This window comes from Empidonax traillii, unplaced genomic scaffold, assembly GCF_003031625.1.
Source record: "Empidonax traillii isolate 1590-97213 ecotype Southwest subspecies unplaced genomic scaffold, ASM303162v1 scaffold338:size1951571, whole genome shotgun sequence".
Lineage (NCBI taxonomy): Eukaryota > Metazoa > Chordata > Aves > Passeriformes > Tyrannidae > Empidonax > Empidonax traillii.
The window spans coordinates 8,930-31,104 of NW_020955531.1; the positions used below are offsets into that span (position 1 = coordinate 8,930).

General features: G+C 45.2%; 1 protein-coding gene across 2 annotated transcripts in view; it reads left to right on the forward strand.

Moving 5' to 3' along the window:
* The first annotated feature begins 731 nt into the window (after positions 1–731).
* The window catches only part of LOC114061526 (breakpoint cluster region protein), an 80,737-nt gene continuing 59,293 nt past the window's right edge, over positions 732–22,175 (forward strand). Inside the window, exon 1 of one of the 2 annotated variants that reach the window (XM_027892079.1) lies at positions 732–755. In XM_027892079.1, coding sequence (XP_027747880.1) covers positions 749–755 — 7 coding nt within the window. In that variant the 5' untranslated portion in view covers positions 732–748. Of the gene's footprint in view, positions 756–17,357; positions 17,509–22,175 lie in introns of those variants that run through there. The other variant, XM_027892080.1, reaches the window with a different exon arrangement.

The following is a 22,175-nucleotide window of genomic DNA, read 5'->3' on the forward strand; positions in this document are numbered from 1 at the left end:
GTTTTGGGGGTTTGTTTGGTTTGTTCCAAGCCAAAAATCAATCAAACAGAAATCACACACCCCCCCCAACCAAAGCACAAACCCCCTCTAACCGTGGATCCCATCCATCCCCCTGCAAATGTTTGTGTTGGAGCAGCAGCCGATTGGGGGGTGTTTGGGAGGAGAGAGAGAACGGTGCCACAAAAGACAATGTTCCCTTAAACCCCCAGTCCACTGGGACTCTGAGGCTGTGAATTCAAATAACAATGGAATGTTGATGCTGAGAAGTCGTGTTTAACTTTAGCAATTTCGCTTATGATTATCCAGCTGCTCCGGGATTTCAGGAAGGGGTTTGGGGTGTCCTTTGAGCAGAGTACCTCGTCCCTCGGCAGATGCTTTGTTTCTGCTGTTGCGGGGTGGGGGATGGGAAAAGGCAGCCTAAGGCCTTGCAGATATTTGAAATTGTTTTGTAGAATAAATCTAAGTGGAACACCAGGACTGGAAGTGGGGAAAAAGATACATTTACAGTCAGTGTTTGCGAGACAGACCAAATGACATCCTAGTCTGTGTGACTGACTCCCCTTCCAGTTGCCTATGTAAGTATTTTGTGGTTTTAATTATTACATCAGTAAATACATTGACTGTTTATGACCAGGAGAAAATGGAAAAGAAGATACAATTATTTATTTGTACTAAAACTTGAAAGGGTGTCCAGCTTCTGCCAAAAGGTTGGTTGGGTCATAAATCATCTGGAAGGAGAACAGTGTGGATGTCAGGTCAGCACAGCTTTTAAAGGTGAGTGCATTGCCCTCAGTAACTTGCATTTGGTTTCTCAGAGTGTGTGTGTGAATGTTCATGGGCTAAGATTTCATGTAATTTTTTTAATGATGTAATTACTGTAATGAGACATCTGCAATATCACATCTCTTAACTACAGAGTATGTCAGTATTTTCCTTTGGTGAGTGTTTTTGGGAAAGGGGAGTTTTTTAGAGGTTTTTGCCAGGCTCTTTTAGACTTGTTTGCTTTGAAATGTAAAATGTCATGTCCTGGCCTAATAGTGGAACTAAGATTTATGTCAGATAGGGTGTGATTTGCTTAAAAAGCTCAGTCTTGAACAAGGAGAGGGCAAGGGTCATCAGAAGAAAATACACATAGCTTACAGCACTGAAACATCTTTCCAGTTTCTCTGTTCAGTTTTATTTAGGATGCTTGCCTGACTCCCAGATAAGACTTCTATTTTTACCTGTGACTGCTGGCTCTGCACTTAACCCTGCTGAATTCCTGCCTGTGTAGCAGCCAGGTGCTACATTTCTGGCTTCCAGCTTCTTTTACTTTTTCTGTTCCTGTTCAGTCCACAAACATGGAAAAAATGCCCCACCCTGCTGACTCACTGAGTCCAGAGCACTCCCTATATTCCTGAAATAGGATTACTATCTGAGGCAGTTTGAGCAATTCAGCAGAGATGGGTCTGATTCTCTTCTGCTGAACCTTTTAAAATAACTGATTTCTTCTCAGTCCCTTTTGTGCTCTGCCCCAGCCCCAAGGTGATTCCCCAGCTCGTATTCCTTTAAAGGGCTTTTGCGACAAATACAAGTGTTGTAGAAATCATCTAATATGTAGAATAATCCTTTTAACAGGTTTATTCTGATACTATGTTGGGTATTTAAGTGGATTTAACTGCATCGTTTAACATGTCCTTGAGGATGGCTCCAAATGGACCCTGCTGCTGTCAGGGTCTGTCCTATCTCCCGGTGCATTCCCAGTGTGCCTGGGAGATGTCAGCCAGTGCCGGAGGCAGTGGGGAGGGGTTGCTATTTGTAGGGGAAGACCAGGAGTAGCAAACCACTTAGGCTGTTTAACATTGTGCTGCCTACAACTGTTCTCTCAGATAACCCTGAGAAAGGCTGGTTGCCCTGCAAGGACTCAGAACCGTGTTAGGAGGGCACACTGATGTTCTTTTCCCTGTTCTGCTCCTCTCCACCTTGCCCAGGGTGCGGTTGTCCAGTGGCTCATCCCAGGGACAGCTGGGCTACTGTATGTGTCCCTTTAGCCTGCTTTGCTTTGGGATCAAAGGACTTGTGTGAAGGCAAATGTCACTTATTAATTCTTGGTTTCAAAAATACCCAAAGTGACACAGTTTTTCTCTCTGGTTGAAGTAAACAGCAGTCTGCCTCCTTCTGCCAGCAATGCTGAGCAGCCCTGTTGTAATGTCTCAGGTTTTGAGTTCTTGCAAACAAGTGCATCCTGCAAAGGGCCACGTTTGGCAGTGAAATGGTCAGCAAAATGCCTGGAAAAGAACATTACAACCTTGAGCACAGCCCTTTGGAATGTAGCAGGTTCCTGATAAGGCCAAGATTGGGCGGGTGAATGTTTTTCAGAGTAGCAGGCCTGGAGAAAGGAGGAATAGTGTGTAGGATGCTGGGAGTCCTGTCTTGAAAAAATCTTGGGCTTTGTTTTAAGTATGTTGAAATAGAGTTTTAATGATATGAAAGCCTGCAGGAAACTTGTGAGTAGGGTCAGGTATTTACTTTTAAAAGGATAAATTGCAATTTTACACTACAGTGTGCTGTACTGGAGGTTGACTTAAAAAATGCATAGAAGGATCCTAAACCTGAGTAAGGAGTGGGGAGAAGAAAACTCAGTCTAAGAATTTCTGCAAAAGAGGAAGGATACACACTATAAAAACTGGATTTTTCTTTCAAAATATTCTCTTGTACTATTATAAGATGTGGGCTGGTCTGCTCCTGAGATCTGCAGGTGTTTCAGGAGCATGTCAATAATAATGGGTCAAACTGTCAGTAATACCCTTATGCTGCAGTTCTGGGATGATAAAGAACCATACTGGTGACCACGGCTGCTTTTATGTAACCAACCAAACAGCTATTTTTTAATTACCAGTGGATGTAAATGGACTGAAGTTATAAAGTAGTTTGTGCCTCATCACCAGACTCCTTACTAGGAAGCTCTTCTGGTCTCGTTTTCCTCTCCAAACATTTATACCTCTCTTGGCACAGTAGAATCCAGGGCTTAGCCTTTTGTTCACTTCCTGCAGTGCTGGTGACACTTCTTTTGCCCATAACTGTTGTTAATTGAATGACACTTTGCAGTACTGAAATTTTGTGGCAGGAGAATATTTCAGGAAAGTCCAATCTCTGGGCTTGCTTAAAAATCAACCCAGCCTTTAGCTGGCAACAATTAAGGAGACAAGAGTTGAAAAAATTCCATTTTTCCTGTGCTACAGGATTGACTGCTAGACTAACCGGCTTTTCTTATTTACACTTCTCCAAAGGCAGAGAGGGGTTTTTTTGGAGGGTGGATTGATGTTTGGTTTAGTGGTTTTAGGTTGGTTGGTTGTTGTTGTTTGTGTTTTAACTGCTTGGAAAGGTGGGTTTACAGTGAAGGTCATTTGTGTTTCAGATGGACTTACTAACCAGTCGGTTCCTGCCAGAATAGTACTCCCCTAAATTTTAAAGCCTTCCAGATAGTCTCATTAACATTCTCAAGATCGGTGAGAGAAGCTGGTGGACTTACTCAGCAAAGAATAAAACTGTGTCTGTGGGATATTAGTGAAGCCTAGAAACTTTCAGTATCTTCCTTGCAGCAGGTTTGCCTCAGGTTTTCACTGTCCACATTGTCTATTTATACTCTTCATACCCATTATTATTATTTTTATTATTTCCAAAGGTCCTTTACTGGGTGCTCTGCTTGTTGTGCCTCGTAGGGAGAACTTTAAAATCTGAAGGTGCTAATGCTCTGCATCAGCAGCTCCCTAAACCAGTCTTTGTGGTGAGTCTGTTTACAGCAGTATCAAGAAATAAGGAAAAAGAAATCCCCAGCCCTCAGGGAATGCGTGGTTTGAGTGGATTAGTACCTGCCCAGCTCTTGACTCCCTGGAGAGCAGTCCTGCAGTTCAGCCCTCCTGTGTGTGCACCACCTGTTACCCAGCACAGGCTTTTCAGCAGAGAAGCGCACTCTGCTGCACAGGCATGGTGTGAAACTCTTCCACACTGGCACAGGGTGTTAGGGAGGACTGCACTCCTCTTTTAAGCTGGTGTTGGTATCTGCCCTCTCTTGATTTCTGTGTCGGGAAATTGCTTTTATCTTCAGGGTTGTTGTCCCTTCTGCCCAGCTGTGCAGCCTGAGCTGTCAGATATTGAGCTTAGGATCTCCTGATGCTTTGCTGTGATTTCAGTTGCTTTTTCCTTAACCACTGAAATACATTCATTTTTGCAGCCCCATAAAGTGAAGATTACTTCTGCCTGGGAGCAGAAATGGATGTCCTTCAGAAGTGGCTGTGGCCATCTCAGATGCTGACTGCCCTCTTTGTTGACGAGTTTTGATTGTGTGATTTTCTCCCATCTCGGTGCCCCTTTCTCATTCCACTCTCCCTGGTCTGTATGTGCTGTACGTGATTCAGTTTCCTCTTTGGTGTTGATTTCTCTGTCCTGAGCCTAATTAAACCCTAATTGCTTTCTGATACTTGTGTAAGGATCCTTTCTGTGTATGATTTGCTGCTGCACAAACCCACACTGGCTCATTAGACCAGCTTAGCCATACCCTCAGATGGCTTAAACCCAAATTTGATTCAGTCTTTGTGTTCCTGTCTCAACATTTTGCTTTTTAGTCTTTGTCCTCCATCCCCTGACCATCATCTGCTGCTAGTGTAGTGCACTGTCAGCTTTGGGGCAGCCCTGCAGTGTGACTGGGAGGGAGGAGAGTGGGAAGGATGCAATTATAGCAGCAGCCTTGGGGAATTACAGAATCATGTGAAGAGGAGCATGTGAACTGTTGGAGGGGGCTAATGGACTTGGCAGAGATGCTTCTGACTCCATTCCTGCTAAAATGGTTGTTCTTTATCCTTCATGGATAGCACGTGTTCTGGAGTCTCAGGTGATGGATGGGAGCCAGGCCATAGGAAAGAATGTATGAACAAAGAGCAAATAGCTTTGAGATACCTGAAAAGGTGTTAAAACAGTAAAACTGCCCTTTATCTCCTCAAAGCCATTTGTTCTGTTACCCTTAACCTTTGACATCTCATGTGGTTTTTGTCCTCAGGGGTCACCATACAAGTTGCAGGAGAGCTGTCCTGAGCAGCAGTAGAGTTGTAGGAACTGCATCTGAGTTACTCAGTGAGTACAACCTTCCTCAAGAAGGTTTGTGAGACTGCTGTCAGGGCATGTGGAAGCAAAGGCTTAAGGAAGGGACAGTAGTTGTGTGGATTGCATCCTTCGAAATTGTTGCCAGGCCTTTTTTTGTTTGTTTTGATTTGTTTTTTTTTTTTCTGACTACATTTCCCTGAATATTGGGCACCCAGTACTGAGGTGGGAGGGAGACAATGTCTGCGAATCAACAGCATAACAAGAAAGAGTATCTGGGTTATATTGCTCTGCTTTCATCTCTAAAAACTGCAGTGGCACCATTTCTGGCACTAAGATAAAGGCAGGGGTTTCCCAGAACAAGCTGTTTGTGATCCAGGATGGACCAGCCAGAGGGATGGTGAGTAGCTGCCACAAACTGGGATGAGTAGGTTGCTTATCTGATCCCTCCTGAAATGTCTAATCTGTCAGAGCTGTCAGAACCTGGGTATATGCTGGAGGATGAGCCATATTTACAGAACAGCTTGGAGGGTGTGCAAGACAGAGGTGAGGTTGAGGAGGGGAAGAGGTGACATTTAATCCCTTGCTTGCTGAACCCTAAAGGTTTGCTTTGTGTTGGTCTGCTCCCCTGTGCTTCCCTCCTGTTTTAATGGCTGTGATGAATGACAAATGGAGGCAGAGCAGTGAAAACAGGAAACATAATCCCTTAAAAATAAGTGGTGGGAAAGGGAGGAAAGAAACTGTAACTAAAGGAACCCCTGCTTTCATGAGGCAGCTCCACAGAGCAGCTGCTGGCTCCTCAACAAGAAGGAGCTGCTATTCTCTAAGTTCAGCAGAGGGTTGTTTTGAACTCTTGGAAGGGTGAGGAAGACCAAAAGTAGGGGAGCTGTGGTCTGCCCTGTGTTGTTTTTGTTGTTGCTTTTGTTTCTTTTTTAAAAGAAGATTTAGAACCACTTGTCTTGACTCCAGGGTTAGATTTGGATGGGATGCCATTTACAGTCACCCATCGTTTTGGGCTGCAGAGGCCCCTGGTTCTCTCTGGTTCTGTACTGCCCTGCAGTCACTGGCAGCAGGAGGGTGGGGAGGAGAGCTGACTGCAATCTCTGCCCTTTAGAGCAGTGAGAGGCTGCTCAGCAGGAGCTGGTTTGCCTCAGATTAGTTTTCTTACTTCACTGCCTCTGGACCCTGCTTATTGTGCCCTACTATGTAAAAGTGGGGGAGCATCACAATTACATTGCACACCAGCAGTGACTGTTTGGGAGAGTGGACAGAAGGAGTTATGATGGACACAGCAAGAGCCTCTCTGCCTGTGGAGCATTTTAGGAGTCATCACACTGCTGGTTGGCAAGGCTGAAGACTCGAAATTTCCACAAAATGATGCTGGATAAAGAGACATCCTACTGGTTCAGGTGGTTTATCTTATCATTCTTTTCGTGCCATAGCTTTGAGTGGGTGTTGGATGGAGTGTCTGCATGGGAGGTGCTTGAGGCTGAATGAAAGTGAAGAAGCAGAAAGGGGAATCTCTGGATCACTTTTCCACCCTCTGTGAATAGCAGGTGCTTAGCTGAGTGGCTGTGGGAGCAGTGAAGCTACTTACCTAAACTGCTAAACAGGGTTCTTTTAGAGCAGGGTCCAACCCAGCCTTCCCCAGCTCCTGATCTTCTTACCTGGACAGTAAAAAGCAATTTGCCTTCTGACTGCACGCAGTCCTGTTGCACTGTAATACAGGAAAGCCTGAAGGGAATGGAGTCCCCTTAGTGTGGCGTGGGACTGTTGAGGGCAAATGTGCTTTACCTCTTTGCACTTTCTGTCCTACTTTTGTGGAAGATGAAGATTTTCTCTGTAAATTGATTTGAATGTCACTTTTGCAAGGGGAGACCAAATCCAAGCCAGAAGTGCCTGTGGATGTGTCTGAAGCGCACCCCGTGGCAGCTCTTCATTAGGAACAACCAACTGTAATGACCAGAGGGAGAGGGTAAGTTCTGTGGGTCAGTTCTCGGAGCCTTTTGTTCCCAAGTGGAGCCGGTGTTAATGGAAGGAGCTGTTCCATGCCTGTGTGCAGGAACTGCTGGGTGAAGGCTGGTGGCCCATAGTGTGTGGCACGGGGCAGCAACTTGGATGCTGCAGAGTCTGGGCTTGATAAAGGGATGCAAGAAGGGTAGGTAAAAAAAATCGGATGACTTGCCTGATTATTTCCTGTTTTCTTAGGATTTTGTTAGAGGGGTGTGGGTCTGCAGCAGTGCAAATTTAACTGTAATTTAGTCAGTGTTAGAGAAATTTACCTGTGCATAGGGACTTTCAGCCTATTTCAGCAACTCCTTGTATGTTTGTAAACATTGAAAGAATTTGAGAAATACTGTTTGGGTGACTCTTGCACACTGGCTACTGTGCAGCTCTGCTTCCACTCTTGACTTCCTCAGAGTGCTGCTGCTGCTTATTCATTTGCCTCATCTAACCCCTGTTAATCCAAGAGTTTAGTGCTCAAACTCATGCTGCCTGGCCTGCCTCTTAAGTTTGCAAGGGTACATGCAGAAAACAGCTGGTAGAGCAGCTGTGACAGCATTGAAAACCAGAAGGTGCTGTCAAAGCTGAGCTGATGTTCATTACCTGAGCGGGGCTGGAGAGTGAAACTCCCCGCTTGGCTTGAAAATTGCCAGCTGGGCCTGAGAGGAGTGTGATATGTATCTACATTTGAGTTTCACTGCTTACTAGAGTTTTAGAGCAATTTTAGTGATAGTGATTGTTTAGCTGGAGGAACACTGGGAACCAGGGGAAGGCACAGAAACGCTTTGAAAAGGGCACACACGTTTCATGTGTTACCACTGCATGTGGTAAATGTTACCCAGGCACGTTCCATTGGTGCTCCCGTTGCCCCTCCTGTGGTTACTCTGCCAGTTGAGCTTACTTTTTATCTTATTCTTTGAGGACTGAACTTGGAGGACTTGGCTCCAGGGAAAGCTGTAGGTTTTCCTGCTGCTCAGATTCACTCTCTGAGGACAGCACCTCCCACTCGCTGTGTTGGGTCCCAGCTGGGGTCTGCCGAGAGCTTCCACCTGCTCAGCTGCTGCTCCCCTGCTCTGCCTTTTTCACTTGCCACTTGCTCTGACCCACCTGTTGCCCGAGGTATGGGATGTGTCACACACCCCAGTGTGGCATCTGGTGCTGGCTGTGGGGCAGGACTGAGGCCCCCTGGCCTTGTGCCAGCACTCAGTGGCATTTGGGGTCCGCTCTAGTCGTTTGTCACCTGGATCTTGCCAAAGCCTGGCTGAGGGGAGCTGTGGGGTACTGTGGCTGATTAAGATGCTTTATCAGACAGGCTTTTCTCCTTTCCTTATCCCAGAGAGGCTGCAGGCAGGTAAAGTTGTACCGTGCTTCACATTTTCTTTTTAAACTCTCCAGCCTTAGGTGAACTTGGAATTTCCCCAGCATTAAACCTTAGCCCTCAGAATAAATAGCTGCAACCTGAAAGGAAGGAGAGGATGTCAATCCATGGGCATCAGTGTGCTCGATCTGTTGCCCCTGTATTTTCTGGAGTCCCTTTTTGCTGTGTTGCTGATGCTCCCCCGGGTGTGCTGGGGAGAACACCCTGCTCCCAGCCCCCTCCCCTCTCCCTGCAGCTGCCTGGGGGGAGAGGCACAAAAGCTGTCTGTGTGCTGGCTTTGTGGAACAGCTGATGGCTCAGCAGTGCTTTAGGAACTTATGCTCTGCTACAGGTGCTGGGAAGGGGAGGCAGTTGGGGGCAGAGGGATGAACACTTTGCTGCTGTTTGCTTGAGCACTGGTGGGAATTTCAGAGTTTTTGTCTGCTGCAGTGAGGAGTGACAGAAAGGGATCCTCCACATACACGCTCTTCAGCCCTTTCCTGCCCAGTGTGGCAAGATGGGATTTCCTCTGCCAGCCACACAGATTTGTTTGTTAAAGAACTGTGGATTGATTTTAGAGCACAAGTGCCTTTTTCAAGATTGCTCTGCATGTCTGGAACAAAGGTTATTTCTCTTTTAATGGGAGGAATTTGGAGTCTGGTTTGCATTTTTGTCTCAATTGTAAATATTCATCACCTTCAAAGAGATTAATGAGGGTAGATCTGAGCCTTTCATAAGAAACCTACCCTAGAAATACATGTGTCTGTTCAGCTGTGATTAACACCCATTTGGATCAGTTTGGAGTCCAATTTGTAAATTTAAGTGTACAGGCAGACTTTGTCCTTCCATATTTTAGATAGGGAAGGTGGAGAGTGGTGAGAAGTTGGGAGGAGTATTGGAAGACAATACCATTTTTGATTGTGGTAGGGGTGCAGAGAAGTCCTTTGGGTAAAGGCTGAGGTGAAGGAATATTCATCTTTGATAACATTTTGTTTAGGTACTGCCAAGTGTGTGCCCTGTCCAGGTACAAAGGCGTGACCTAAAGGTAGTGTAAAGAGTGACAGAGAATTTACTGCTTGTGTTTTAAAAAGGAAACTGTCACCTTATTACACAAATATAGTTGGATTTATAAAGCTTGAGAAAATTACTGCTTGGATAGACAATCATTAAAAGCTCTGAAGATGAATCAAAACTGACATTTTCTTTTCCTGTGTTGTTTTTTGTTTGTTTGTTTGTTTGATTGGTTAGGGTTTTGTTGGTGGTTTGGGTTTTTGTTTGTTTGTGTGTTTGGTTTTTTTTTCTGATAAGCTTCATGCATCATCTGCCAAGAAATTAGTGCTCAAGAGGAGCAGAATGTTGTCTGGCTCTCCTGAGGTGCAGTCAATTCTGTAACTTTTGCACAGCTGAAGGCAACGACAGTGAAGATGACAGTATCTGTTACCACAGTTTCTGGTTTTAACTTAGTCTTACTTAAGTCTCCCTGGCAAAACACGAGGTGGTTCTTGCATTGGCTTGTTTCTTTCTTTCAGTTCAGTGGTAACCACACCCAGAGTTCAAGTCCCGGCACACTTTACATTCCTGACTCCTTAAGTGCTGAAATACCGGTCAGAAAGTGCCCAATAAATTTGTTCGTGGGAATATGTTTTTTATGTACTATTACCTTGCAAATCTAAATGTTTCACGGACACTCGTGAAATCCTGATAAAGAAGGTTGTTCGAGGCTCTGCCTGACACATTTGAACCGTTCTCTGGGTGAAACTCAGTGATTTAGAAAAGCCTTGTAGTACCAGCTCCAAAATCCTGTTTAATGTTGATTAGTGCATGTGGACACAGCTGAAATCCTTCTCGCTCAGAAGAAGTTGGTCTGCAGAGTATGACAACATATATTGCAGTCTGGTTCCAGGATGTTTTAAAACTAAATTGTTACAACTGAATCAGGATGTTCCCTTGTGATGATGGTTAACTGGGGAATACCCTGATCTTTGGGAGACAGTGTCCTCTTTTACCTGCAAAACTGCACTTCCAAATGAAACTTAGTGGAAAATCTGTATCTCTTCCTTTACATTTCTGTAGCATTTCTTTGCCAGTCCAACTTAATCAAGGTCAGACTTTATACCAAAGCTGAAAACTGGTCTGAGACAAGGGTGATTTAATAATGATTGTTACTGAGGCTTTCCAAAGTAACAATTTATCTCTGAGCAGGAGGTCAGACTCCTTGTGCTGGTACAGCAGTGATGTTCCCACAGCGCTGTCCAACTGGACTGGCAAGCTGTGTCCTCCTCTGCCAGGAGATGCTGCTTCCTGCCTTTTGGTGTCCACTCCTCTCTGGGAATGCTGTTCTGCTGTGGGCAGAACTGATGATGCAGAAATACCTACATAATTCCTTAATTCCACGTGTCAGAGAAGCAGCATACAAATATAATGTTGCATTATATTTATTCCACGTGTCAGAGAAGCAGCATATAATGTTGCCTCTTTTCCCTGTAGTGATTTGTAATCTGTGGCTGTGTGTGGACCTGTCAGCAGGCAGGTTCTTCATTGGAACTGGCATCTATTCTTTCTGGTCTCTGTTGCCTCTGGGGTGATTGTTTTCAGAACCATCTCTTTGCTACTCTTGTGCTCCATAGTTGTCTATTTAAACAGACTCGTGGCTTGTCCATTGTCCCTTCCTTTGATGCCCTTGCTGTCACTGTAAGGTGATACAGAGGGAAAGAGGTTTTTATCACCGCAGTAATCCTCAGACAGCTGGTTCTGCTGGTGGGGAAAAACTACTTCATACTCTCCAGGAGGCTAATTCTTCCGAATTTGTTGAATAACTGTGTTATGACTGCAGCCGTAATAAGCCATAATTGCAGATAAATGCATGTGCAAGTTGGTGGCTGACACCGTTTTTGTGCATGCATAATGTCCTTATCTGGTTCTTCTGGGGAGCTCTTGCAGTCTGGCCTCCTTTGCTCCACTGCAGCACTGCTGAGAGGCTCCTTCCCCAGGAGATCTGGTTTTGAGTGTTGTGACAGCAAGACAGACACGCTGCTTCTCTGTACAGTGACAGGTGCCCTTCTGATGTCATGGGTTGCTGTGCACACAGTATCAAATGTTTTTAATGTCCAGTGCGGTGTGGTAGTGATTTTTGTGGGGTTTTTTTTAGTATTGCAATGTGCAGAGTATTTTGTGGTTCAGCAGTAAGGCCTTTTCTTCTCACATTTGTGTGGTGCATACAGTGTGAGTTTCAGAAGATAACACGGTCTCATTCACTGACATTCCAAGGTTTTGTCACCTGGTACTGTCTGTATAGCGTGGGTTGATTTGTTTAGTCATCATAAGAGCTCTAACCCTCTAAGTCTTTGCCACTGCATAACTTTTTCCTACTAAGTGTGTAAGATTTGTGTGCAGTGGTTTGATCACCTGGAGCATCAGTCTCTGCCACAACTCCCTATGGAAATGTCAGGAAGGTTGAAGTTCCCCTTCCTCAGGGCAGAGACTGGGGCATGGCTTCTCTTCCAGTCAGTGTGAGGAGGCAAAGGCGCCTGCAGAGCTTCGTGCAGGCCCTGATGTCCCTAAATGTTTAATTGCAAGGTGTGGGTTACCCACTGGTGTGTGTGTGGAGTGGTCTTCCTGATGTGTGTGTGCTGCACAGTGTGCTGCTTGTACAGCCCTGAGCACACTGTGCAACTTGGCAAATCCAAACCCTTTTCAATGACTTGCCCCAGGGTTACTCCTTTTCCTCACTGAAGGGTACTTTCCTGTTTATTTTAATTATGAATGTTTCTTCTTTCTGGTTTAAATAAAATGCTGTGTCTTTTTTTTTTTTTCCCCCTAAATTGACAGGCAGTCTTGTAGCACACTGCTGGGGGGCATTGATTAAACAAAATATTTGGGCTTGCTTATCTAAGTGCCTTATTTTTACAGAAACATAAAGAATTGCAATAGGTTAAATGATCTGCAGATCCCAGCGGTGCCTGCTTGTACATACTGAGAGCATCTTGCTTTGTGTGCTTGTGTTTCTGGAGGAGTGGTTTTGTTGTGTTTTAATTTGGATTATTTTGCAAATTGCTTTCTTGTCTCTTTTAAGTAGCACATGCTCCAAAGCACTGGAGTATTTGACTTTGTAGTGTTTCTTCTAACAATATGTTATGAAATATAGTCCCACTGGTTTCAGTAAAAAGAACTTTTCCAAATGAATTGTAAGAATTTTTTTTTTGTAACAATTTCTTTCATATTTCTTTGTCCTGACCCACAGATATCTCGAGCTTTTCACTGGGGAAAAAAAAGTCTCTGAGGGAGAGACCAGACCTGTAAATTTTTAAGCCCACAGTAAATATTTCAGTGCATTGTGTGTAGGGATCACCTCGGGAGTTCGGTTTAGAAACGCCTCTGAAATGTAAACTATCTGCTGAAGATCAGGGCTGACAAGCGTCCACATAGGATTTGATTTAGCACAAGAAACCAGCTTGGAAGTGGAAGCACAGGGCAAATCTGCATAAAGCACTCGGCAGCATTTCGATGAACAGAGCACGCTCTGCCAGGGCAGAAACATTGTCTCAGCTGTTTGACTAAGAGTTTCCAAAGGTTTGAAAACAGCCTTGTTTTCTTGCATCTCATTTCCGAGACCCTGTTTCATCTGAAGTCTAATGACAGAGCTCCAGATTTGTAGTGGCAATTGCCGTGCTGGTAGCTGTCTTTGGGAATGTGGCAACAACTAAAAAACGTAGGAGAATGCAGCACATGAGCATAAATGAGAAGCACAGTTGTTGAAATGGCTTTAGGAATTCATGTAATCTGCTTCAGTATTTCTCCAAATGCTGTCTGTCAGGGGACAGGTTTTTCTCTAGCAAGACGTGCAGGGTGGTGTGGGTATAAGATATAAAGGTGACAATAATAACAAGACATAAAGTGAAAGCAATATTAAAAGTGCATCTGTTCCATCATGGCTTGTGGTGGTGAGAACTCCAGACTTTGCAGTGCCTGTTTGGAGCACAGTTTCTCTGCCTGTGGGCAACAGCATGTGCAGTGAAGGGGCACCAAGTAAGTTTTCACACACCCTTCTTAAATCATACCATTGTATTTTGGGACAAAATGAGAGGCAGGACTTTGGAATTTCCTGGTATTTGTTGAAGCATTAGAACTACAGTGTGTTTTTAAGTCCTTCTCCTCTTCTTTTTTGCTCAGTCATCTCTTTGACACTCTTAGGTGTTGCTACCTGGGCCTGCCTGCAAAGGATGAGAAGGCAAAGCTTCCTCACCTGTTAGACTGTGGTCTTCAGATTCCTTTGTGTTAAAGGGAGTCAGTGTGGCTAAAGGCTGGCTTGAAAAGCTTTGCCAGCCTGTGTTGCTCTCCAGAGAATGGTTATGCACATCAGCTATTCACCCTCAGTTTTCCTAGGGAGGAGAACTAATTTTCTTTCCTGCGCAATGATAAGATTTGGTTACTTCCTGAGCCGAAAATAACGTGCCCTGTTGCTTAAACCTTGTTAGCAAGCTGAGACTTGCTGAAGAAGCGTTTACTTCTTCCACTCCTCAACCTGTCAGGTTTTCTGATTATCCTTGCTTGTGCTCTGCTGGTGGGGCCAGGTGGAAAATAATAAAGCCCCTCTGCTTATCTGTGGTCAGCACTGACTGAAAGGGAGAGCTTATCTCTCGTGCCCATGTGTCCTGGAGGAAGCCAGGCTGAAGCAATGAATCCCCACTCTTAACAACAGGAAAACCCAGAATTTGACTTAGAGGGGATGACTGATTGGAGAAAACAAAAAAAAGACACCAAGTAATGGGGATGGGTGTCAAGTGGCCGAAGCTGTGTTTGTGGTGTGCTGAGGTGTGGCAGTGCCAGCTCCCTCCCCGCTGCAAACAGCTCCCAGAGCAGTGCAGGCTGCACCAGCAGGCTGGCTGTGTGTGCTGGAGGTCACAGCAGCAGCCCACAGATTGATTCGTATTTGTTTATTGGCATTTCATTCTGTAGGAGCAGAGTGGGTTTCAGCTCAGGGTGGTGAGAGCAGAGGGATGGTGGTGGGATACTAACAGGAGCTGGCTCAGCCTTTAACCTGCTTATGCTGCAGTACCGTGGCAGCAGGTGTGCTGTTGTATTCCATGACTTCAAGAGAAGTGGAGGATGTTTTGGAGAGATGCCCTTGTACAGTGACCTTCCTACCTGTAAGCTCTCAAAATAATGCAGAAGTGTTCAGGAAGATGCCAAGGGAATTACTGCATAGGCTTGTCCAGAGACCAGCTGCTGGGACTGGCATCCATCACACCACAGCTGAAGGGAGTGTGCAGGGGCTAAAACCATAAACATCGTGACTTAGTGACTGATGCAGTTTTTTCTCCCTTGCTTTGACTAAAAGATTGGGTAGAAGAGGTAAAAGAGGAGCGAAGCACGGTGTCCAGAGGAGCTTGACTGCAAAACAGGGCATTGCAGCTTGGTGATGAGGGGGATATGGGCAAGATTTTGTGGGTCTTGGATTGCTGAACTTCTGCAGTAGTGTGTGCTTTGCTTGTTTCTACAGTAACTTAAAGATGTCTAATTTTCCTTGTCTGGGAAAGCTGTTCCTGAACGATGCTTTGGAATTTCCCTTATTTGCAGTTGAATAATTCAGCTCTAAGCTATATGGATTATCCAAATTCACCTGCCAAACCCTCCCATGAATGAAAGGTGCAAGTGGCTTGCCTAGGAAGAGTTAATGTCACCTGTAATAACTGACCTTCACCCAAAGATCTGCAAATATATTTTATTTTTCTAACCTTTACTTTAAAGTTCCGGGTACAGGTAGACATTATCTCAGTTTAAAAACTGAGAAAGTGCAGGCACTGCTGGATGTTAATCTGGCTCTTCCTAGACTCAAACTGTTCATTTGCAGGACAAAATACCCTGATCTTCTTAGCTGTTGCCTCTCTGTCATGTGTGCTGAGAGTAATGAATAAATAGTAAATTTAGTAAATCTGTACATTTGGAAAGATAAGAAACAATGGAAAAACCTGGATGTTGAACAAACAGCCACATTTCTAAAACACTGGGGCTTTTCCTTATTGCATGAAAGGAATTGCTGTCCCAGATGGTTAAACACAAAGGGATTAGGTATTCAGCAGGATTTTGTGCCGTGTATTGTCTTAGTAACCATGGTGCCACGCTCTGCAACCTTGCACAAGAGTTTCCTAGACCCTTTTCCAGTGGTTGCTGTGAATCACTGCGTTGTTTCTTTTTTTAGTCGGACCTTGTGCATCTGCAGGATCCACAAGTTCATCCTGCCGCTTCTCCTGAGTAATGAGCTGCCCGGCTGATCCTGGAGGTAGTGGTGGGTTTTGCCAGTTCCCAGAGCAGTCTGATTACATTCAGAGAGCTAAGATGTTTTAAGCAGTTAAATTGAAATCACTGGAAAACTCCTAATTTCCAGCAGTCCTGGAGGTGTGGAAAGTGTTTTCTGGATTTCCTGCATGCCAGGACTTCCTCTCTCCAGCTGTCATGCTCAGAGAAAGCACCTTCTCTTTGCCATCCGGTCTCTTTGGGCTGAATTCCCTGTTTGTCACCAGCTCTTCTGGTCTTTCTTTTTCTCAGCTGAAATTTTTGTTCCTGCTTTTGCAGACAGAAGCAAACCTAAATTAGGCTTTAGTCCTCCTGATTTGCACCTCTAGGTCACTCAGTGCAAAGATACTGCCCTGTGAGTTAGTTTTATCCTTTGTGGTGGAATTTTGATATAATTCTGATGTCACTGGGATCATTTGCTAACTATTGCCAGGAGAAGCATTAACTCCTATGCGCCTATAATCTGTTACACAGCTGACATTAAATGTGTTCCCCATGTAAGGCAGAAAAAGGTTTCAGTTCTTTCAATGCACCAAAAATCTCTGTAGCTAGAAATTCCCGACCCTTTGGATGGAATACTGAGAGAACATTCAGAAATTATTGGGATTTATTTGCTTGTGCAGAAAAAAGTTGTTTGATGGGTTTCCGTTTGAAGCAACTGCTTTTAAAATTCTATTTAAAGTCTTCTCTTCCTTTTCTTCTGGACAGTACTGCAGGATGTCTGTGCTCCATTTCTTGCAAGGAATGACATCCCAAAAATACCATTTTTTTTTTCCATGTGGGAGCTCTTCTCATCACTGATGGAGAGCCTTGCTCTTCAGGACCACTCTCAAGGCTCTGCTAGTGAAAGAGTGGAAGAGGTTTGGGCATTGGTTGCCATCGTGTGTAACAATTCTTGTGTCTGGCATGAGAACAGAGGGAAGAACTAGCACTGGAAACAGGGAAATAGGGTTGACAAGACCTGGTGATACCAGTTAAAGAAACTAAGCAGAAGGGGCCTGTCCAAGGTGATTCCCTCCTTCCCTTTTATTGAACTCAGTAATCACGGACAGTGGAGGGGAGAGATGTAAAACACCCAACAAGGAGATAGGGAGTAACTCCTGTCATAAAGGCTTCTATTCATGGCTTCTCCACCTCCTTGCTTCCCTTAAATATTATATATTTTATACCCAACTTACAGACCTGTTAATTGAGCTGGGTTTGGTAGGTTCAGAAGGAGAATGTGGTGTTTTGAGGCTGGGCACTAAACCACAGAGCTGGCTGAGCTCACTGGAGGGTGCCTGAGGCTTTGTGGCCTTGGCCTTCCATTGCTTGAAGACCTCCAGATGTGCAGGGCTTTGCACGACCCCCACTGCATTCCTGGGGTGTCTGTAATGAATGGACAGCATTCAGTGGGAAAAGTGGGTTAGTAACAGAGTTTGAAGGAGGTGGGAATCTTTATTGGAAGTGTCCTCTTCCAAGTTTCTTACCAGGCTGCAGGTTTTCTGGCATATGTGCAGCTCTGGGGCGTAGCATTCTTCCCAGCGTTTTTGTAGAACAAGGATAGCGAAATAGGAATATTCACACACCAAACTTTTTCCAGCCCTGACTTCTTGGCAGACCTTGTGGGCTGAGCAAGAGAAGTCTTAGGTTCTTGGAAGGCAAGAAGAAGCTTTACATTCTGGTCAGAAACAATGGGGAGAGGCAAACCTGTGCTATCTAAAGAGCAGACTGGAGAGAAAATACTGTTACTGGGAGAGAGGGACATTTTAATTCTGGACTATTCACATTCCTGAAAGGTGAGTCTGAGTTTGAATAAGAAATTGTATATCCAGAGGGAAGCACATTTTGCAGTATGGTCTTTGCAAGTTTTTGGGGAGAGGAGGATTTCAAACCCCTGTCTTCTGAGCACTCAGTCCTCCTTAATGCCTGGCAGTGCCTGTCTCTCCACCCTTCCCGTGATTGCCTGTGCTTCCATGTGCCAGTACTGTCTGCTGGTTGTTTACACACCTGGTGAGAAACAGCACTGATCAGCAGTGTCCTTGTGAGACCAGCTCTGGGGATGCCAAGGCACGATGGTCTCTGGGAAGCACTGATTCCACCTGTGGCATTTGCCTGCCCTGGAATGGGGCCTGAGCTCCCGTGTAGGGGCTGCCCTGAGGTGAAGTGCTGTTTGGTGACTGGCAGTGGCTGTGGAGTTAATGCTGTGCTTTGACAAGACCCCCCGTTGCAGGGACTGCATTTTCCTGGTTCTCACAGGGGTTCATCCCCAGTGAGTGCCCGCTGGGTTGTTGTGTCTCTGTCACCTCGTGCCTGTGCCAGCCCCCGACACCTCCTGCCAGAACAAGGGCCAGCCTCGTGTAAAGAGCCCCCTGTGAGAGTGGCTGGTAGCCAGTAATCCCTTTAGAAAAGTCTGTGCTCCGAGAGTGCTGTGTGGCAGGTCCTGCTGTTACTAAATTTTGCATTTCACCCTTGGCTTTTTGCCAGGTCCCACGGGGAAACTTGGTTTCCAAGAAGCAGTCAGAGAATAGGAATAGTGGCTGCTCTTTGCTGGGGACCTGCCAGGCAGTGCTCATCCTTCCCTGGGAGGAGAGGGGGGCAGCACTGGAAGGAGGATCACATGTTGGGCTCAAATCCTCATAACCAAGTCACAACAGCAGCAGGAATACTTTGTGGTTCTCTATTCAAATAGTCCCTTGTGTGAGCACTTCAGGTCCTGAGGCTCACTGCCTTTGCCCCTGCGACCCTTTGTACCTCTTGGAGGCAGAACAGTGCGTGCACGACTTCAGGGTAACTTTGGGTTCAGTTTGAGACTAAATCTCCAGCCTTTGGGAGAGGGACCTGGCAGGTGAGGGTCCTAGTAGAGAACAGCAGTAGTGACTGAGCAACCAAGTCCCTTGGTTAACACCCAGTTTGTGATGTCCAGGTCATTGCAGTGCCACCCTTTGGTAAGGGTCAGCTGTGCTTTTTGTTTTTCCTCTTCTTATTCCCCTCCCATTTGTCAACATCAGGTGCTGGTCACAGGTGCTGGGGGGCCTGTCTTGTAATAGAGTTGAACAGAGTGTGGATCCTCCTGCTCCTGTTCGAGGGGACACACTAATGGAAGGCAAGACATGTCTGCTTGACATAAAACTGAGGAGTGAGCACTTTGAGAGGTAGTTGATGGGCACAAGGGTGCACTGACTTTACCTAGGAAGTCCTCACTCTGCTCACTGAATTTGGCCTTCAGCTTCACAAAAACTCTGTGTTTAGATTCATTAATGCCCAGGGATCATCAGTGCAGGTACTTATGAAGCCTCATGATTTTTTCTTGGCGGTTGCATTCGGGAGTAACATGTGAAAGGACTGAGTTATGCTTGTTTTGTTTCTCTTCTCCTCATTCCCATCTGTTAAAAAACAAACCCATAAACAAAAATGAGGCCACTCCATCATTTCTCATCTCTACCAGGCTGCTGTTGCAAGGCAGCTTTCTCTTCATGAAGTGTTCACTTGGTACTGAGGTCCAGCCCATTTCTATTTTGGGACAGAAGAGACGGGAGAGGGTGTTTCACTTCCTGCAGCTCCTGCTGAGTGAAGCCACTTGTGGTCCCCAAGGCCTGGGCTGCTGATGTGAAACTATCAACTTAAACGGTTGTGCTTATTGAGAAGAAGAGAGTGCCTGAGGATATTTGTCATATTTGTGTGAACTGTGTTTCTTCCATTACAACTTGATGTCATTCTCTGTGGCATCTTTAGCACCTGCTGTTTTTATAGTCTACACTTCTTTGATTGAAAGCTTCTTGGCCAAGGATCTAGGCTAAAATTTGCTCAAATAGCTTGAGACTTATTTTCATGAGTTGCTTGGGCTTGTGAGGTACCAGTGTGGCCCCAGAAATTCCCCATGTCCTGTATTAGTACTCCCCCTTTAATTTACCCTCCCAAGTCACATCCCTCCTTTTTTATTTTCAAGGATTTTGGTTTTAGAAGGAGAAATGAATATTTGGGACAAAATTGGAGCCTCTGGAAGACAGGTGGTTGTTTGTGGTAGTGATGTCCTGAAGAGGGTTTCCATTGCCACATACAGCTTGGTAATAAAATATGTGCCCACTGTGCTGGGTGGGTGCATTTTATGATCTATATAAAATCTCTAATGCGCCACTCTGAGGAAGTAAAAAAAATCCCAGGTTAAAGGTTTTTTTTTGGGTCTGTCTTCCATTCTGGTCAAACCCTGCTCTTGGGGCAGGATCCAACTTTCCACTTCATGTGAATGGATACCCTGCTTGAAATAATCAGCTGGCTAGTCATGTTTAGCAACTTAGAAGTAGTGTTTCTGTCTTTCTGCTGTGGTAATATTGACAGGAATCTTGTTTTATCCCATTAATTCTTCAGTCATCTCAAACCTATCAAATGTGTGAGTCCGTCAGACAGTGTAGTTGTTGTTTAAAATTGCTGCTGAAAATTAAAGGGAAGCATTAACCCAGGAAGTGTAGTGGCATGCAGAGGTTTTGTAGAAAACAGTTACTGTGCAGTTGAACAGTATCTGCTCTGTGCAGCTTGGAGTCTAAAACGTCAGAAATTCTATTTCAGGGCTGTGGCAAATCGCTTGAAGCTTTTTAGGGCTGGACCAAGCATCAACACAACACGTCTTCCAAGTTTCTGTAAAAGTCCTAGTAAAGCAGTATCTAAATATAGTGCTGATGTACAAGTGTTCCTTTATTTTTCCCCTGTTGTGTTTTGCTTTTCCTCACTGTACGTGTATTCCATGTCGAGGGGGTTCGGTTTGTGTGCGGAGTTTTCACTCAAAATATTTGACTGTCTACAAACACGAAATGAAAGACAAGAGACTAAAACAAATAAATACATGTCCTATAAAAGGAACGAAGATGGGAGGCAGCTGTGCTGCCTGGAGGAGAGCAACCATCCTTCTGGGTGTGTGCTGCCTCACTGGCACAGAGACCAGCTGTGGAACAGTTTACTCTGTTCGGAGCAATATCTGTGCCTGGCTGATCTTCTGCCCTTCCAAAATGATCTGCTCAGGTCAGAAACCATGGCCTGGATCCTCTCCCTCTGATAGGGGGAGCATAACTGTGAGGATTTCTCCTGTGGGCAAGTGATTGATCCCCTTCCAGTAAGCAGTTTATCCCATCTAAGGTTTTTGTTTGCTTCCGGATGTGCTTCTGGACTATATTAAGGAGTTTAGGTTGACATAATTTCTAAATCAGTTCTTTGGGGGTAGGTGGGGTGAAACCAGCTTCCAGTGCAAAACAAATTGCCGTGAATTTGTATTTCCCTACCTCTGTTAGCTTCAACTGAGTGAGGCCAAAGAATCACTTAGGTGTCTGGTTAAGGTGCCAAGAGTGTACTTGTAATGCATTTGGGCACAAAGTTCTCTTATCTCTTACCTGACTTAAAGGGCTTTGGGAAGCTCAGTGTTTTGAAGATTTTGGATTTTGTGTCAAAAATTTTAGGGTTCTGTCGTAGTTGTAGGTGGTCCTCCTTAGAGCTTCTCTTGGTGTCTTGGATTTGTAGATTCTCTTTTCTGTCCAAATAGAGATTTCAGTGTTAGTCCATGCAGAGCATCCTGTAGGCTGGATTTCCACACCATTATTCAGGTGCCAGTCACAGCGATCCAGGGCTGTTCACTGCTTTGGCTGGTCCCAGTGGGCTCAGTGGCCACCAGCACAAAAGCAGCCGGTTCCCATCACCGCCTGCCCCCGGGAGCTGCCCGGGGCAGTGATGTGGGTGCTGCTGGGGCTTGAGAGCTCCCGCAAAACAGCCCCTGTTCCAGCTACTCCCACATACTTTCCTTTTTAATGCTTTGTTCTCCAGCAAAATGTTGCTTGTAAAAGGGGGAGGGAGGAGATCCCAGGCTATTATCTGCTAAGTAGGTCGTAATTCTGGTAAATAATTGATTTTTTTTTTTTTTCAGGCTTGAAATCAGAAGCAGGCCTTAAGTGCCAGTGTCAGACCACTGTGATTATCACTCCTTCTGGAATTTCAGTGCTTCATCTTGGGGAATAGTTGTCTGGCTCTTTTGGGAGGGGCATGCCACTGGAAATAAAAGGAGAAAGTAATTCTAAAACCACATGGAAAAAGTGTTTCTTTTGCTGCTACATTGGTTTTAAAGTTTTCCTGGTTTAAGCTACCTCCCATGGGAATTCCCTGCTTCTGGCTTGTGTTACACTCTAGATTAGCTGCTCAGACTCTTTACCTGTTCTTATTAAGCAATGGAATTTGGAAATGAAAGTGTTAAGAGCAGCAAGCGTCAGCATTGGCTGTGTGTGCTCTGGATGTGACTGTCTGTGCTGTTCTGCTTAATCTTTGAAAATCTTATCCTGCTGTGCAGACTGCTCAGGAGGAGTCTGCTCTGGGTTCTTTGGGTTCAGCCTGTATTTTGGCAGACCAAATCCTCTTCCCAGATAGCTGGGTCAGTCTTCTGCTGTGGGGAGTGCATAGAGACATCTGTGATGTGTGTTTATGTACAGAT